Below are 20,179 nucleotides of genomic sequence, written 5' to 3'. Positions count from 1 at the left end.
TTTCCTCCCAACAACTATTGGGAACAACTCAACACTTCCTTAGAAGATTTGAGTTACAATGTGGATCAATTAAGGGTGGAACATCAAGAGCACTCCATCATTCTCCATGAAATTAGAAAAGATCAAAGAGCAATAAGGGAGGAGCAACAAAGGCAAGGAAGGGACATAGAAGAGCTTAAGGACATCATTGGTCCTTCAAGAAGAAGACGCCACTAAGGTGGATTCATTCCTTGTTCTTATTTTTTTTGTTTTTCATTTTTATCTATGTTTTGTGTCTCTACTTCATGATCATTAGTATGTAGTAACTATGTCTTAAAGCTATGAATAAATTCCATAAATCCTTCACCTCTCTTAAATGAAAAATGTTTTTAATTCAAAAAAACAAGAAGTACATAAATTTCGAAAATTGTCCTTGAATTTAGTTTAATTATATTGATGTGGTGACAATACTTTTTGTTTTCTGAATGAATGCTTAAACAGTGCATATTTTTTATCTTGTTGTATATGAATGATAAAATTGTTGGCTCTTGAAAGAATGATGAAAAAGAGAAATGTTATTGATGATCTGAAAAATCATAAAATTGATTCTTAAAGCAAGAAAAAGCAGTGAATAGCAAAAGCTTGCGAGTAGAAATTAGATAGAAAAAAAAAGCAAGAAGAAAAAGCCAATAGCCCTTAAAACCAAAAGGCAAGGGTAAAAAGGATCCAAGGCTTTGAGCATCAATGGATAGGAGGGCCCAAGGAAATAAAATCCAGGCCTAAGCTGCTAAATCAAGTTGTCCTTAACCATGTGCTTGTGGCATGCAGGTCCAAGTGAAAAGCTTGAGACTGAGTGGTTAAAGTCGTGATCCAAAGCAAAAAGAGTGTGTTTAAGAGCTCTGGACACCTCGAACTGGGGACTCTAGCAAAGCTAAGTCACAATCTGAAAAGGTTCACCCAGTCATGTGTTTGTGGCATTTCTGTATCCGGTGGTAATACTGGAAAACAAAATGCTTATGGCCACGGCCAAGACTCATAAAAGTAGCTGTGTTCAAGAATCAACAAACTTAACTAGGAGAATCAATAACACTATCTGAAATTCTAAGTTCCTATAGAATCCAATCATTCTAAACTTCAAAGGAAAAAGTGAGATGCCAAAACTGTTCAGAAGCAAAAAAGCTACAAGTCCCGCTCATCTAATTAGAATTAATATTCATTGATATTTTGGGATTTATGGTATATTCTCTTCTTTTTATCCTAATTGATCTTCAGTTGCTTGGGGACAAACAACAATTTAAGTTTGGTGTTGTGATGAGCGGATAATTTATACGCTTTTTGACATTGTTTTTAGGTAGTTTTTAGTATGATCTAGTTACTTTTAGGGATGTTTTCATTAGTTTTTATGCTAAATTCACATTTCTGGACTTTACTATGAGTTTGTGTGTTTTTCTGTGATTTCAGGTATTTTTTGGCTGAAATTGAGGGACCTAAGCAAAACTCTGATAGGAGGCTGACAAAGGACTGCTGATGCTGTTGGAATCTGACCTCCCTGCACTCAAAATGGATTTTCTGGAGCTATAGAACTCCAAATGGCGCGCACTCAACAGCGTTAGAAAGTAGACATCCAGAGCTTTTTAGAAATATATTATAGTTCATACTTTATTCGTAATTAGACGACGTAAACTAGCGCTCAACGCCAGTTCCATGCTGCATTCTGGAGTCAAACGCCATAAACTCGTCACGAACCAGAGTTGAACGCCCAAAACACGTTACAACTTGGCGTTCAACTCCAAGAGAAGCCTCAGCTCGTGGATAGATCAATCTCAGCCCAAGCACACACCAAGTGGGCCCCGGAAGTGAATTTATGCATCAATTACTTACTTTTGTAAACCCTTGTAGCTAGTTTAGTATAAATAGAACTTTTTACTAGTTTATTAGATGTCTTTGACTATCTAGTCTTTTGACCACATATCTGGTCCTTCTCCTTTATTTTCAAATTCACATCATACTTTGGGGGCTGGCCATTCGGCCATGCCTGGACCTTCATCACTTATGTATTTTCAACGGTAGAGTTTCTACACACCATAGATTAAGGGTGTGGAGCTCTGTTGTACCTCGAGTTTTAATGAAATTACTACTATTTTCTATTCAATTCGATTTATTCTTATTCTAAGATATTCGTTGCACTTCAACATGATGAATGTGATGATCCGTGACACTCATCATCATTCTCACCTATGAATGCGTGACTGACAACCACTTCTGTTCTACCTTAGACCGGGCGCATATCTCTTGGATTCCTTAATCAGAATATTCGTGGTATAAGCTAGAATTGATGGCGGCATTCATGGGAATCCAGAAAGTCTAACATTGTCTGTGGTATTTCGAGTAGGATTCCAGAATTGACTGACTGTGACGAGCTTCAAACTCGTGATTGCTGGGCGTGATGACAAACGCAAAAGAATCAAGGGATTCTATTCCAACATGATCGAGAACCGACAGATGATTAGCCGTATGGTGACAAAGCATTTGGACCATTTTCACTGAGAGGATGGGATGTAGCCATTGACAACGGTGATGCCCTACATACAGCTTGCCATAGAAAGGAGTGACAAAGATTGGATAAAAGCAGTAGGAAAGCAGATATTCGGAAGGAACACAGCACCTCCATACACTTATCTGAAATTCCCATCATTGAATTACATGAGTAACTCTATCTTTATTTTTTGTTTAAATTTATTATTATTATTCAAAAATCCAATAATCTCTTAATCTAGTTGAATCCGCCTGACTGGGATTTACAAGATGACCATAGCTTGCTTCATACCAACAATCTCTGTGGGATCGACCCTTACTCACGTAAGGTATTACTTGGACGACCCAGTACACTTGTTGGTTAGTTGTGCGGAGTTGTGACAAAGTGTTATTTATGTTTGAGAGCACCAAGTCTTTGGAGCCATAGTTGATGTTCACAATTTCATCCACCAACGAGCTCTTTCGAAAAAGGTACTTCGAGCTGGTTTTTACTGGCCGACCTTGTAAAAGGAAGCCACAGAGTTCGTCAAGACATGTCAACCATGTCAAAAGCATGCCAACTTCCATATAGCCCCACCCGAAGAGCTCATTTATTTTACATCACCCTGGCCATTCGCAAAGCGGGGACTCGACCTCCTCAGACCCTTTCCTCAGAGTTCAGGACAAGTCAAGTTCCTCACTGTAGTCATAGATTACATCACATTGTGGATTGAAGCAGAGACATTAGCTACTGCCACCATTCAAAGAAGTCAAAAATTTCTATATAGAAACATTGTAACAAGGTTTGGGGTTCTTTACTCCATCACCACAGATAATGGCACTCAATTCACTGACACGAATTTCAGGAAATTGGTAGCTGACCTTAAGATAAAGCACCAATTTACCTCTGTAGAACACCCACAGGCCAACAGACAGGCAGAGGCTGCCAACAAAGTCATATTGGCTGGGTTAAAACGGAGGCTACAGGACGCAAAGGGAGCTTGAGCTGAAGAACTCCCACTAGTCTTATTAGCATATCGGATGACTCCACACTCAACCACAGAAGAATAACCCTTCTGACTTCCTTACAGAATGGAGGCAATGATTCCTGTGGAGATAGAAGAAGGATTCCCCAGAGCGATCCTCTGCAATGAAGATGCCAACTCCCAAATTCAAAGGGAAGAGCTCGACCTACTTCCAGAAGTCCGAGAAAGAACTCAGATTAGAGAGGAAGCACTAAAGCGTCGAATGGCTTTGAGGTATAATCGAAAGGTAGTCCAAAGAAGCTTCTCCACCAACGATCTCATCTTAATCAGAAATGATATCGGAATAGGTCAGTCAGGAGAAGGGAAGCTAGCAGCCAATTGGAAAGGACCATACCGAGTCACAGAAGTACTAGCGAAAGGTTACTATAAGGTGTCCGACCTCGAAGGGCGAGAGCAACCAAGGTCATGGCATGCCTGTAACCTCAGAAGGTACTATAGCTAGAAAATAGTAAAGGTCTTAGGTCAAGGCGCACTCTTTTTCCTAAAAAGGTTTTTTAATGAGGCGCCAAGCCAAAACCTTAAAAACCGCCCGACCTAGAAGGGTAAACACTCCCATGTATACACTTTTATTTCTATTTTTATCTCTTATTATTATTTGAATGAAAGTTATCAATTCCCAAAAAAGTTTCCTACCGAGACGCATTAATTTTTGCTTAAAAGCAAAATTCATCGACCGATCATAAAGAGGTTGGCAAGGTGAAGCGATAAAGCTCGGATTAATGCAAGGAGTTATAAAAAGTAACCCATAAAAAATGACCTAACGAGGTCTGACTAGAAATGGGATTACTAAAAATAACTCAAGAAGGCCCGACAGAGAAGTCGGACCATCATAAAAGGATCACTAAAAAGGGACAAAAACATCTCACAAAGGCCAAAGAAAGGTTAAAAAATCAAGGCCATGAAGTGCTTCGTTGAAAGGTACAAGTCTTGAAAAAAGACAAGACTTAAAAAGTGAAAGCACAAGTCAAAACGGCGCTAAAAAAGTCTTCCAAACAAACTATAAAGAAAAGGTTCCACCTCGGAACGCTACCTAAAAAGTTGTTGGAATATGACTAAAAAATCCGGACGATGAAGCCATACAGGTCAACATCAGCTAAGAAGAGGCGCGACCCAAAGAAACAAGTATGACCTCGAGAGAAGAACAAGTCAAAAGCCAAAAAGGTTGAAAACAACTTTCCGCTCAAAAGTGTTTAGCTAAAAAGGGAACAACTCCGCTCAAAGAAGGCACGATCTCAATCCAGGGCCACAAAAGTCATTCGAAACTAAAAAGGTTCTATGTAAAGAACACTAAAAAGTTATCGGACAAGTCACTAAAAGCCCGGACACCAAGCCGCAAGGATAATTTTGCCAAAAGAAAAAGGTTGACAAGTATCAACTCAAAGCAAGGCATGATCCAAAAGGCAATGATAGAAAAACTCACATTACCACCCAAAGGAGGTCAGACTGGGAAGTCCCAAACCTCTTTCCGCAAGATCGCAAGGATAAAACATTAAAGGTGTGACCGGCGTATCAGCAAAATGCCTCCATCAAAATTAAAACATTAAAGACTCAAAGGCCGCCTAAGGGATAGCCCAAGAGTTTAAAGTGTTTGTTTTTCAAAATAAAAGTTGAGAAGAAGCAACTAAGTGTCAAGAAAATCATTCACAAAAGGTTATAAAAACCAACAAGTTCGACAACGTCCAAAGGTCGGACTATACAAAGTACATAATCAAAAAGATATAAAAAGAGTACTATAAAGGATCTGAAGTCGCCTCAGGACCAGCACCCTTAGAAGGAGGAGGCAGGGTCGAGACCGGGGTGGCATTGACAACTCCATCTGGCCCATTCAAAATCTCCACATCAGGCTCGGGCTCAGGGGGACCACCTTGGCAGAAGGAGTTGAAGAGGCTGAAGCTGCAGAAGCCTTCGCTGGAGGCACAAGAGGAGGACCCTCATCATCATCTGGGGCATGCATGATCTTGCCGTCCTCCACGACATTATCCAGGCTAAATAAGGAAAGGTCGAGCTCGGGAGCAAGAACCCGGACCTGAGCCTTCAGGTTTTCATACATCTCGGTCATACTGCTCACCATATGACCTTGGAGCTCGGCATAGTCATCCTGCGTAGACTGAAGCCTCCTCTTCGTCTCCAAGAGCTCGCCATAGTTGCGGATATAACTCTCTTTGTACTTCTTAGCTGCCTCCTCAGCCAGATTTGCAGTCGCCTCTGCAGCGGTAGCTCGAGTTTTCTCCTTCTCCACATCCATCTCCAACTTAACGACCCTGGCATTAAGCTCGTCCTTCAGACCTTTAATTCTGTCAAACTCAGACTTGGCATCCTCCATAAACACCTTGGTCGCACGAACTGGGGACTCTTGGACAACTCGAGATAAGCCCACACCAAGGTTGGCCATTCGAATACTGTTACTAGTAATGAAATCAAGGTGGTGAATGATTGAGACGTCATCCAGAGGGACTTTTCCATGAGGAGCTATCAACTCTGTGGCAAAACCCATGCCATCAAATTTCTTATTGTTCAAATCATAAGTCCCAACGGTCTTTTTTTTTGGGAGAAGGACCGGCAGCAGTAAGAGAGGAGGCAGCACCAGAAGACATTTGCAAGGGGTCAGAGGGAACTGTTCAAACTCGCGGAGTCGGAATGATCTTCCTCGGATCCTGAGAGTTAAGTATTGGCTTCTTAGAAGGCAACTGTGCAGAAAAACCCTCCCCCGAATTCTTCTGTGACAAGTTCTGAGCTGCCACCGCCTTCTTGGCCATGCGAAAAGACTTCATAGAGTCCGAAGATTTCACCATTTCTGACAAGGAAGCCAGAAAAATAGTTACACAGTAGAAATTCGAAAGACAAAACCACAAATAGCAAAAGAAAATCACTTCTACAAAGAAAGAAGTCGGACATTACCCAGCTCGGCACGGAGGAGAGAAGGATCTCCCAGAAATCTCTTTGTGTCCAAATGAGGAGGCTCTCCCCAGTGCTCCTCTAGAACACTCACAAAGGCTTGTTCCACTTTATCTAAACTCTCCCAAGAATACTTGGGAGTTACTACTTCTTTCCACCACCATAAAGGAAAGGTTGGCTCATCATTCTCATCTAAAAAGAAAGGACAGACATCCTCAACAGCTCAGACCTTAAAGTAGTAGTTCTTAAAGTCACGAAAAGACTCGTCAAACATTGAAAATACCTTTTTCCACTGGGTAGCTCGGAAGGAGATCCAAGAAGCCTTCTTCTTGGCCACTCCAGGCTTGGTCAACACAAACAGGTAAAGGAAGAGAGATATGGTAGGTCGAATACCCAGCTTCTGGCACAACAGCTGAAAAATCTTAATGAAGGCCCAAGAGTTTGGATGAAGCTGGAAAGGGGCCACATTACAAGTCCATAAGAGGTCGGTCTCAAAAGCAATAAAAGGGATGTTCTCCCTGAGTCAAGGGAGGGAAATTAACCCTCTCCTCAGGGTTGGGCGACAACAGTTCGTAATTCTTTTCATCATCCCAATTGCTACAGATCCTATGGAACCTCCTAAGCCTCTCACAGTACTCCGGATCGGCGACAGTAACACATATCAGGACTATAGAGTCTAGCCAGTCGGCCATGCCAGCAGGGATTTTGGTGGACATCTCGACAATATTCTTACGGGAAGACATATACAACAACACCTACAGTAAGAAGAAAGAAAAGGGTTCACTACTAAACAACTCGGACAAAATCAGAAAGAGAAGGAACAACCAACAAACAATAGGTATGGCAACAAAAAGGGCACCCCAAGATCTACAAAAACAAGAGATTATCAGCAAAAACCCAGGGGCACCCTTTGGAGGCAGCAGAATATAGTACGGAAAACATCGCAAAAAACATACAACCCTAGACCTCTCGAACAAGAATAAAACCTAAGCACCTGCATTTTCGAATCAAAACAGAAAACAAAGAGCGCAACCACGAGGAAACAAAGGCATGCAACAATCACCAAGAAAGATTCAACATTTTTTTATCAAAGCTTAGCAAGATCAAAGCTTTATACAAAGGGAGCATGCGACAATAAAATACAGAAAGGTACGATGATCAAAACGCGTAAAATAAAGAGGCGCAAAATGAAGGCACCAACCTGAGGAAGAAGGTAAAACAAGCAGTCAGCCACGAACAATCTTTACCAGCAAAGCTTCAAAAATCCAAGAAAAGAGCAACCTTGAGGAAAAGAAGCTTCTCTTCGTTGAGCAAAAGAAATGCACGAAAGAAGCAAGTTTGGAAGCAAGGACGAAGAACAAAACGAAACAGAAGGAAGAAGGAAACTAAAAGCTAAAAGGCAAAACCTCTTCTTTGATTTCAAAAGGAAGTTTAAAGGGGAAAAACGAAACGGCAAAATAAAAGCCTAATCAATAGGCATTAAAGGCGCGTGCATATTCCCAAGAAAGTAACCCCTTCGAAGAAACAAATGCGGCAATAAAGGAGCGAAAGAAAAAAAAACGCCTCGCATTTAAACTCGCAAACGGAAAAACAGATTGGATCAAGATGCTTGAGCACGACTTCCTCCAAGGGAATCGAAGCTAAAAAAGCACGACCTCATGGAAGGTCCAAGCTCAAGCAAGGGCACTGTTCATACCCTAGGTCGAGCTACATGAATCCGGATTAGACGAAGACGAAAGCGACCGACCTCTTGTAAAGGTTGGCTCGTTACCGACCTCTTCCTAAAAGAGGTCAGCCAAATTGCCATAAAGGCCCAAGCAGACCCAAACAGAAGGCCGCAACCCACTCTAAAAGCGGCTGGCCTAAAAGATAGGTGACCTCACCTAAAGATAAGATAACTAACTTATCTCAAGAAGGGTCACTCCACACTACTATAAATACACTGGAACCCCCAGATATAACTCAGACTCTGATTCTACACAAAATTCTGCCTAAAGCACGTGCTAACTTAAGTATCGGAGTCTCTTGCAGGTACCACCACCCTCCGATGACGAAGGATCAAGCAACATCCCCTACACCTACAAGTCGGACGCGGCAGTACCGACCAGCACAAAGGATCTCATCCGAGATCGACCTTCAGTTTCAGGTAACCCTCGAAATAGGCTCCTATTAGGAGCTTCGAATTTCAGCTGTAATAAAGCCTACATGATATATGTGACAGGAATTTGGATCCTCTAAATTTTATATTTTTACTTTAGAGGATAAAGTTAGATCTCTCACTATTGAATATTTTCTCTCGTGTTTTTTCTTGGTCCCGCCTATGAAATAAATGGTGATAGATCATACTTTACCCTCTAAAGTGAAATTCAAAATTTAGAGAATCCAAATCCATGAAATAGAGCTTAAAGAATTAATAAATACCAAGGTTCTGAAAACCAAACCGGTCATCGATCCGCTCTAGCTACTGGTTCACTGGTTCATAAGTTCAACCAGTTCGGCCGTAGTTGAACCAAAAAAATTATTTTATAAAAAAATAATAAATAAAATATAAATAAACACACCAAACCTATATGACCTTATCAATTTACAAACTCAAAAGTTTTTTAAAACACTCTTAAAATATATTTCCAAGCACTTTTGTCATCATCATCTTCAACTTTACACTCATCACTCATTAAAAAATCCACAACCCTAATCCTCTATGATTTCTTTTGGAAAAATAAAATCCCATTCAAGAAGGAAATCATAGCTGTAAGTAATTGAGAATATTTGTGAAACTCAGCACCAAAACATAGAACAAGTATACATATAAAGTAGTACCAAACAATCGAATTCTCAGTTCCATGAATCATAAACAAAAGAGTGTCTAAATATCCATTGAATCAATCAAATTCAGCATTAAAAAGTATCAAAAAACAAATTTTGCAATTAAAGAATGAAGTAAAAAACATCAGAAATGAGTTGCTTGAAGCCTTGAACCACCCTCTTCCACATAAAAGAAATACACTACCATCATCGTCATCACTCCCAAGGCCTCCAACAGCAACATCTTCATGATTTCTTTACTCTAAATCAATAACATGCGACATCTGCTGTTTGTTAATTTTTTGTAAGCATCAATTTGGTTTAAAATCAAAAAGATAATTACCCTAAACTCTGAAATCAATAAATATATCAACAAAAATTCAAAAATAGCATATTCATAAATTAAAAATGAGCAGCAACAGAGTACAAATCCATTTTTAGCAATAATTTCAACAACAACACAAAATCAATTTCTTTGATTGATTTCACATTTAGAAAATCACTAATCAGATTTAGAACAAACTCAACAGAGCAATAACAATACAATCCAATTACAATATCACAGTAACCCACTACCCAATAATCTCAACAAACAACATACAAACAATTAATCATGCTTCAAGCAAATAGTTTTTCAACAATTAATCATGCTTCAGCCTTCAAGCAATCAGCTTCAACAATTAATCATTTAATAATGCTTCAAATGGATGTTAACCCGTATACGAATGGTGTTGCTGAATGAAATGATGCAGAACCAACAATTAATCATACAACAATTATTATTACAACAAATTAGATTTATACCTAGGGTTAGTAGAAGACAGGGAAGAATGCAGAACTGGCGGCAACAGGAACAGTGGATGGGGTGGAAGGGTCAAACAGAGCTGGCGCCGGTAAGAAGATACTTGCGACGGCAACTGGCGCTGACGGTGGCTGCGATTTCGACGACTGAAAAGAAAGCTTGTTGCGCAAATGGAAAGCTGGCACCACAGGTCTGTGCAGGTGAGTGACTTCCACAGACCTTGCGACAAAGGCGGTGGCTGGACGGAGGTTGCGCCGGAAGCTCGCGGTGGGAGACTGAACGTGGTGAGAGCGAGAGGTGAGAATGGAGGGTTGGAGGGGAGGCTCGAGAGTGGATGTGTGCAGTGTAGGTATCTGGGTGAAAGTCCTAGGGTTCCTTTTGGGGGACAAGTCAAAACGCATTTTTTGGCAAAATTCAAAAACTAGACGGGTCATAGTTCGGTTCGATCGACCAATTTGGCAGTCTAACTTCAGTTTTTGAATTTGACGGTTTTGCCTTTTTTCCAAACCGTGTTTACTAACAGTTCTCGGTTCAACCGGCTAGTTCGAACCGATTTTCAGAACATTGATAAATTCGCAATATGAAATAGAAAAAAGCATCTCATTTATTTCAACTCAAGATCAAAGCATCTATCACCAGACTAAACTAATCAAAATAGAGTTTACATTTATTTATTTTTTCATAATTGTAAAATCGAACCGAACCAATCGATTTGACTGGAAAACCGGTGAATCGGATCATAAATTAGTTCGGTTCGTCTTTTGGACCGTTTAAGGATAAAAACTGGTATGAACCGGTGAGAACCGGCAAAAGCCAGTAAAAACTGGTCCAACCGATTCGATTTGGTTGCCACTCTATGGTGCTCCATAGCAACGCATCTCCACATGTGATCCACTGCGACGTAAGGTCCTCTTCAGTTCGGTTCGTCCTTTGGACCGTTTAAGAATAAAAATCGGTATGAACCAATGAGAACTGACAAAAATCGGTCCAACCAATTCGATTTGGTTACTACTCTATGGTACTCTATAGCAGCGCATCTCCACATGTGATCCACTGCGACGTATCAACGTGCCACTTGTCAACCTTTTAGCATGTGTTGTTTTAGAAAAGTCCAAAATGTTTTAAGTTAGGGTTGGAACAAAGGACCTATTGATTAGGTTGCCTCCTTGTTACCACTATGCCACTGCATTTCTCAGGCTTTTACATAACAAAGACTAGTTATATAGTAAACTCTTGAATTAAATAATTTTATAAATATCTAATTTAATTTTAATTTTATATTCTCTATCTTTTGAATTTATATTTTTAATTATGTACCATTATTAATGAAAATATAAACTTTACTAAAAATTTATTAATTTACTTTATCTATTTCAATGTTAGTGTTATGATTAAAGTTATCTGTTTTAATACTAGTATTGAAATTTACTGATATTATAGATTGTTCTTCTTATTATATCAAATTAAGATACCAGTGTAGTAGTACTAACTAATTTTATGTCCATCTTTGTATTAGTTGTCTATTTTATATTTTGTATTTACTTAGAATCGGTTTTACCGGTTCAACCTATAATTTATCGGTTGAATCAATAAATCAATAAATAAATCATCTGAATAGTTTAATTACCAGTTCGGTTCTTACTATGTATTTTTTGACACTTAATTGAAAGTAGTTTCTACAAATTTTGACCAAAACTAGGAATAAATTCATTGATGACTCAAATTGTCGCACAAGCACAAAACAAAATATACATCAACACATTTTATATTTGTTTTTTATTTTTACCTACCATATTATACACAATAAAATAACAAACATTAATTACACAATAATTTTTTTGATATTGTCATCAAGATAATTGTGAATTAAAATTTTATTACTATTCACCATATACAAAAACACCATAGCTGAGGTAGAATAGAAAATCCAATTTCTAATGATATTACGTGAGAAATAGCTGAGGTAGAATAGAAAATCCAATTTCTAATGATATTACGTGAAAAAAACCAAATGCTAAAGGCGTTAGAAAAATAAAACTAATAAGAAAATAAATAAAGAATTAATTGCCTAATCGATTATAATCTTAATGATTAATCGATTGTAATCTTAGTAATTAAGTTATGTAAAATCAACGTTATTTTCATATCTATTTCTTGTATAAAAAAATTGTATTTTTTGAATTATTTATCCAAATCGCTACAACTTTAAAATAAGTATTTCTATAACAAAATCCAAATGCAAAATAACTTATTTATAAGCTACTATTAATAAAAGTCCTTATCCTTTAAACTCTTCTTCCAAAAGAACTTATTTAAGTTATTTATCCAAACTGGACCTAAGTAGAAAATGAAGAGCTGCGTTTTAGTCTAGGTAGACAACTTGTGCCTTGATGGCCTCCGTTTGAAATGCCGCTCGTCATCACTGGACTCATATTCAGAAATCGTGCTGCTCTTCCTGCCTTCATGGTAGCCTTTCGGTGGTGCTGCCTTGAGATGCGCTGAAGATGTGGCAGGGGGACCAGCTGAAGCAGCTTCAGTTGTGGGAAAGGCAGATATCTTCCTCTTCTTGGCCATTTCTTCCTCAGCGGGAAAGCTTATGCGGGAGAAAACACTGGCCTTCTGCTTGCGGTCTGCAGCTGCAGCTGCAGATGATGGTGCAGTTGAGGAGGTTTTGGTCACCGGTTCAGATGACATCCGGGAAGAGGATTCTGACCGGTGGTGGCGATGGTGGTGATGGCCTCTTTCTCGATCACGGTGGTCCCTCTGGTCACGATCATGATCATGGTCACGTTCACATTCCCGTTCCCGTTCCCGTTCCACATGATAGTCAGCTTTTCTCTTGATAGGACGTGGAGGCTCCACCTCACGTGGAGACCGATCAGGTGACACACGTTCCGCACGGTAACGATGGGGTTGGGGATGGTGGTACTCACTACTTGGAGGTGCTGGAAGTGATTTCTGCATTAGAAAAAGAAACAAAAATTATTGTTTGAAACATGTACGGTTTTAGTTTTTTTAATCATTATTATTATTTTGACATTCCTCATATCTATGACATGACAAGAATGACAAATAACACATTTAACTGCCACAGAACTGACTAACAATATACTGACCCAATTGTTTGTTTTATGTTCGAAAAATAAATAATGCAGTATAGACCATGTATTAGTTATTAAAACCATATAGACAAAAATTAGGAATGTTAAATTTTAATCACTATACCCTGCCCTCATTAGTGGACAACAATTATGAACAGAACCCTTACAACCAGGATAAAAGGCACAAATCTAAAGATATCATGCGTCAAAGAATATCGAGAAACAATAGTCCATAAATGATCGCTAAAGACACTCTGAACCCAGAGAGAGCATATAAATTTAATCACATTACTGTTACCATCCAAGTGCAGCAATGAAACTCTAATCTATTTATACCAATTCCCTTTTAATCAACTTTAAACCAACCGGTGGCTGTTGATTAGAGATATATGGTTCTGAGTGGGCACTGCTCCCTCAACCATATATGACCAACAAGAATAGTAATCTGTAAAACAAGCAAGACTAACTGCTAAAGACTACTATCATCATTTAAGAAGCCAAAACAGTGAATGGCATCATCTAAAGCGATTACTGTTCAAGCTCAAGGTTCAAGTTTCTACCAAAATTTAGTGGGAAAAACCTAGAAAGGTAAATGATGCATACAAGTTCAGAGATAAATGAAGGCAAAATAAGAGAACAAAAAGCACATACAGTTTTTGATTTCATAGGAACATCCCCAATACTGCTCGCTTCCTTACCAAAATCTCGATCTTTGGAGAAATCCCTATTTCATTAAAGAAACAAACTCATTAACAATGATAAACAAACTACAGAAATACCTCGAAAATAACCCACATAAAATTACAAGCAACAAGAACCACAATAACATTGGAAATTTTGGCAACAAAAAATTCATGAGACAACGTCAATAAAAAATAGATTATCTTGTAAACCAAAGCTTTTGCTAAGATTAACATGCGACCCTTGTCCTTTATTAACCCAAGAAAAAGGATAGCCGTACCCGCTACAAATCATAACTATTAGAAAGTAAAATTACGTTAAATCGTAAACAAAACAGAGGTGTCAGTTTAAATAAAGTTACAGTGATCATAACTATTTGTCTCTTCATTGCATAATCTAATTCATTTTTTGGAATATATCCAATGGCATAAATCCCTTATCTAGAACTTCCGCCCTATTTAGAATTTCATTGCTCAGGTTTTTTCCCCTTCATTTTGAGAGTTCCAACAATTATTGAATTCATCATAGAAGATTTTTTCTCTTGTTAAAGAGTCTATTCTTTTTCCATCATTTTTAGAGAAGTCGACAAATTGGATGGCGCTCATAACTATTTATAGGATATATATTTTTCGATCCAACTATTGGATCACACTAACAAATAATATAGATCATCTATAAGACATTTTACCAAAATCAAACATTAACAAACATGTAATTGAAGACCTCTTTATCTATGTATATTTTGAACAAACATATTACATTATTTTCAAGTGCATAAAAGATATAACAAATGATTTTAGATTGACAAAATGTTTTTAAGATGATCTATAATATATAAGTTTCTAATCCAATGGTTGATTTTTTCAAAAATTACAAGAATAAAAAGTTGAACAGTGAATATTTACTTAGATCGACACTGGTGTCAATTGATTATATATATATAATGAATCGCCATCCAAGAGGAATTCTATTTTACCTATCAATCCGTTTCTCATTTTCACGCTTTCTCCAACGATCAGCTTTCCGAGCTTCAAACTCCTCTCTACTCATAACTGGAGGTGGAACATTCATCCCCATGCCATACTCAGCAGCAAGATCCCTAAACAATAATTTAGCTTTCTAAAATAGTAATTATCTAAATATGCAAGGCAAATTTTGATAATCAAAAGAGGTACATACCTATGAGGTGGAACAACAGGCATCATGTAACCCTGCATGCCAAATGGATCATGAGGCAGACCACCTGCAAATGGCATGTCCAATGGGCCCAGGCCATAACCCATCATTTGCATCGGGCCACCATATGGTCCCATAAATCCTTCCATACAAGGTTGCATGCCATTCCAGTATGAATTGTAACCAGGTGCTGGGCCCATTGGCATCATGTAGCTCTCAGCCCCAAGGTCGTGTGGGGTTTTCCACTGAAAATCTGCAAGAGATAAAAATAATTTGACATTGTTACAAATAACATAAATAGAGGTAAAAAAACAAAAGACCTCTGTATTGTACTCCTCCCCCGAATGTTCAAGCAGCAATTCGTTTTGCAAAGTTTAATATAAAGGAAAAGTTACAGATACATGTCCCAGATTTGAACATAAATATATAGATTCGAATGCAGGAGAGTAGATTTACCATTTGCAGGCAAACGGACTTTCTTCCTTTTTTTCTTCTTTCCTGCAAAGTTGAAAGTTGAAACTACAAATGAGATTGTCATCAAAGAAAATAAATTATTACATGTCTTACACACGATGTCATAAGCAATCTACATTACCTGCCTCGGCAGGAACCATTTTTTGCTGGACTTCCTCCTCAACCAACTGAGCACTCCCTTGTGAGGCTGGTTCCTTTACACTCATCGACTCATGTGTAGCTTCACTTACATCAGGCATTCTGGGCTTCACTTGCTCGGATGTTTGCAATGGAGCTGGAGCAGAAACTGTTTTTTTATCATCAACAGTTTCCGGCACATTTGTCATTCCTTCATGAACAAGTGAAACCTTTGGTTCTCCCTTAGATGCAGCTGATGAGGTTGGAGATGGAAGCTTCAGTTGTGGACAACGAGCAGACTCCATATCTGGAAAGGAGGGGAAAACAATTGCAATTTGCATGTTAGTTTCAATAAGTTTTTAACCAAATAAAGTCCACGTAAGAGTCACATGATAAATAGTTTCAATAACCTTGAACTTGAAAGGTGCTCCCAGCGTTTTCAGCACTACTATTGCCCGACTCCAATATACGATTAATAGTATCCCTTAGGGTCTTATTTGGTAAAAGATCATCTGCAAGAATATTTGTTGCACCACATATGCACATGGACTTGGAGATAATATAGTCCCTAATACCTGAAAAGAATTTTCAGAATGATATTTACAAAACTTCATCTGAGATGTTTCTACATCGGGAAGAAATGCTGAGGAGAGATTATATCATCTAAAGCATTCTTTACTTGCTTAATGAAGAATTATAAGCTTAAAAACGTAAGTATTTACTCAAATTCTAAGAACCAGGACTTCTTCAGGAAGACGAAGAAACATACATTTGTCACAAAAACTTTTAAAACAGCACTTGCTTGTCAGCACAGCATCTTTCATCACATCATTGCACAAGGGGCAGTGGAGCTCAGGTGGTAGATCCCCAACAGAACGTGTGGTGGAAGGTAAACCTTCTATTTCTTTCTCAAAAGCAGCCCTGTTTAGCATGATTAGGTGAGAAATACAATATTAGTCCTACATATGACAGAATGGAGAAGAAGAACCAACATGTACTCACTCATTTGGCTTCAATACAGCTACTGAACCATTTGGTAGTGCATAGGAACCTTGTGGGTTCACCATCAGCATGGATCTCGGAATACCAGTAGGTTGTTTAACTCTCTTGATGTCATAATTTGGATCACCGTTTGTAGGGCAGTGCTGAATAAAATGGCCTACAAAAAAATTTTCATAAGTAAGCTAAGCATAACCGACAATGCCATCCAGCAATTTAAGCAGATTTAGAGCCCCTATTTCTCCCTGATAATAATAATAAGAGTCTAGGAAATACCAGGAACCTTGCACCTGTGACATACATAGCCTTGGGGAGGTGTTTTCCGCTCCAGCCCTGCTCAGTAAATGAATAAGCATTAGAACAGCAATATCAAAATCTGTATTCAAAGCAGGCAGTGACTCAAACTTGTATAGAATACGAAAAGGAGACTCACCAAAACCACGACCACCCCCCATCCGTCCGCCCATACCTCTTCCAAAACCTCTACCAGCACCAAAGTCCGATCCTTGACTGCATGCCAAAAGGAAACTTTAGATATGGCAAAGTCTAGAGTGACAATGATTTCACCAAACAAAGCACATTTGGTATGTGAAATGAAATTTTCTGCAGAAATCCTTATGCAGGAATGACAGTAAATAAGAAACAACTGCTCCTCTAGTACAGGTGCTGATTCCAGAATGAGCAATCCTTTCCACCAGAGATTATTGACCATATTATTGCTCCAGTAATTCATATTCATATTTACAGTCATCATCCCTTTTTATGCTGATTCCAATAATAAAGAAAGACAACTGAAGGAAAGTGGATAGTTTACTCACCGTTGCCAATCCAAGGCAGGAGTATCAATCAAAGCCTTTATCTTACTTTCTTCATCAGCTTTGTTGGTTGGAGGAGCTTCAGGAATTAAGTTGCTTGATTGAATGGGTGGTACATCAGGAATTGCATACAAATCATTTCCAAATTCATCCCAATCTGAATCTTCTGGCTGTCATGTTATGAGAAGGTAAATAAAATAGGAATGAAGTGGAATTGTTTATTAAATAAAACACATGGAAAACAAAAAGGGACTTACATATTTTACAGCAGATGCATCTTCAGCTGGTAAGCTGCTGTTTTCTGGTTCGGCTTCCATAGCCGTATTTTCCACCTTTTTTTGCCTGCAAAAGCCAAGGAAAGTAGCAACTCAACACAGAATTTTTTTCACAAAACAAAAGGGTAGTTTCTTGGGAAAACTGTGTGAATACAACGTGAAGTATCACGATGAGAATAGCAAGCCCATGACTGCCCATTTCAAGAACCAACATGCATGATGCATGACAATAGTCCAAAAACCAACAACAGTAATAAGATTAAAGGTTAGAGATAATACTCTAGTTCAGTAACAATTGGTAAACGTGGCCGACCAGGAACCCGACGAATTAACACTGAGGTATTTTTAGGAATCAGCATTGCTTCATCAAGATATTCTGAAATTCCAAAGAGACAGAGCAGCTATAAAACACTGAAGATGCCATTCATCAAGGCAATTATATATATTAACTACCATGCTCCAAATCCTGCAAGGTTTGGGCGCTTGTAATTCCTACAACTAGCTTACAACCTCCCTGAAACTCAAATTCTCAACACCCTGGCCTACATTCTAAGCATTTTAACTTTGAGGATTTCCTTTTCTCTCGTTGTCTTTTCGTTTGATTTTTGCAATAGAAGAGGTGGAGGCTAATGTTAGTCAAATAAAAAACACTACAAAACCAAGAATTTCATCGTAAAGTAATTCTCATGTACTGACAGTGTAATCTTATATATTTATTAACCAATAGAATTCATGAGAATTGCCTATTTAACTGTCAATCACAACACAACAATTCCCTGATTTTTATTGGACATCAGTGTAAAACAACACTGTCAGTGCATGAAAATAAAACATCAAACTCAACTTCAACACCATGAACTCCTGAAAGCCAAGACTAGCAAAAATGTTTACTTTGAGAGGAACATGATAAACACTGAGAGTTTAACCACGAAAGCCCTTCTCAAAGGCAAAGGGAATGCAATAGTTCCATATTTTAATTTTACAATTAACCCCCCAAACTCATGGTATCGCCACCCAAACAGCTATCTGAATGAGAATAACAATAGTTTTAATTAAAAAGTCTCAGAACCAACCTTCATTGGTCTGGGCGTTGGTTACCACGAGATCAAAATCAGTACCCCTGCCTAAATGCTTGGATTCAAATATTTTTTCTTTCAATGTACCAACAGAGATGAAAGGACCGTCCATGGGAATTGAATCATAATCTCTTGCACTCTTAAATTTATAATACACCGCCATGGTATATTTATTCTTTCTATTTTAAAAAAAATTAAGATCAATGATAACAAAAATAAACGATGAATTAAAAGGGCCTATGAAATTCCAAAACTAGAATGGCCCTTGATATTAAAGAAATCAAAACAAAACACAGTACAATACTATATCCAAAGCTCTATTTCTTTTTTCTTCTTTTCTCTGTTTTTGTCCTCCACTTGCAAATTACTAGGGTTAAGATCGATCAAATCAAACCCACAAGGCCGAGGCCGAGAGCACGAACACTACTAGAATTCTCTTCTGCCAGCAAAAATCAACGCGGAATCTTGAACTTCTTCAAAAAATTCCGTTACGCATTCAGAATCTCCGCTAATTCAGATTCCGTTGCAGCTGCTCTCAATGAAAACCATCACAAATCAGAGTATTCCAAATACGACCGATCCAAGAGAAGAATCTCCGTCGAAGCCCTCTATGGAAACAGAAACCACCGTAGCACCGGCACGGCGACAGTTAGGAGCTGAGCGATGCAATCGTCGAATCGATAGCAGGAAGAACAGCAACAATTTCCGACGGTCGCGCTTCGACAACCGACCCAACTCGGGGAAGAACGTGAAGGAGGCGAAACTGCTAACTCGGATTTGGACGAGCCTCTGCGATCGAAACTCTCGAATGAGAGAATCACGAACAACTTCGCGTGCGGTTGCAGAGCTGGAATCGGAGATCGATGGTGGAGGATTGAAGGAGAAAAATCAGTGGTTAGAGAGATTGGAACAGCTTGGAAAAGGGGAAGGAGAGAATGATTAATTAGGGTTAGGGTTGGGAAAGGTTTGGCTTTGGGGTGTGGAAAGAGAAGAGCATAATCAAGTGTAGAAAGAATGCAAGGAGATGAAAGAAAAGCAATTTGGGATGGAAATTTTGGGGATTTCTGAGACAAAGGCCGAGAAATCGCGTGGTTTGATTTTGAGGTTAGAGAAAATTGTTTTATTATTATAGTATATAGTACGCTCTTTCCGTCTATCCGCTCTAGCATGGACTATGGAATGGATCCTCTACTTTATAGTACAGGAAGCGGTTCTGGTATGCGGTGTACGAAGCAGAACGTGATGTTCCATTAATATCGGTCCATATAGATATGATATAAATTATGTGAATGGTCAAGATTTTGATTTTTGATACGGTATTTTGAGTGTACAAGAAGATTAGAAGCTCACAATAGGTTTGCAAGGGGTTTAATAGTTAAGAGGTATATATATATACGCTGACAAAAAAATAGCTGTTTCAAGGC

The 20,179-nt window shown here is 38.6% G+C and overlaps 1 protein-coding gene across 1 annotated transcript; it reads right to left on the bottom strand.

The window, feature by feature from the left end:
- Positions 1–12,278: 12,278 nt before the first annotated feature.
- On the bottom strand, positions 12,279–19,961 carry LOC107458806 (E3 ubiquitin ligase PQT3-like). Its single transcript, XM_016077013.3, has 15 exons — positions 18,753–19,961; positions 17,959–18,055; positions 17,662–17,746; positions 17,408–17,574; positions 17,023–17,099; positions 16,866–16,922; positions 16,593–16,749; positions 16,360–16,511; positions 16,001–16,165; positions 15,595–15,897; positions 15,456–15,497; positions 15,003–15,252; positions 14,800–14,922; positions 13,794–13,866; positions 12,279–12,999 (listed from the first exon to the last, which is right to left on the bottom strand). Exons 1-15 carry the CDS (start codon positions 18,916–18,918, stop codon positions 12,409–12,411), a joined length of 2,505 nt encoding a protein of 834 aa, XP_015932499.1. The 5' UTR covers positions 18,919–19,961; the 3' UTR covers positions 12,279–12,408.
- Positions 19,962–20,179: the final 218 nt, after the last annotated feature.

Source organism: Arachis duranensis, chromosome 7 (assembly GCF_000817695.3).
Source record: "Arachis duranensis cultivar V14167 chromosome 7, aradu.V14167.gnm2.J7QH, whole genome shotgun sequence".
NCBI classification, from domain to species: Eukaryota; Viridiplantae; Streptophyta; class Magnoliopsida; order Fabales; family Fabaceae; genus Arachis; species Arachis duranensis.
This window is presented reverse-complemented; position numbering and strand designations above follow the sequence as displayed.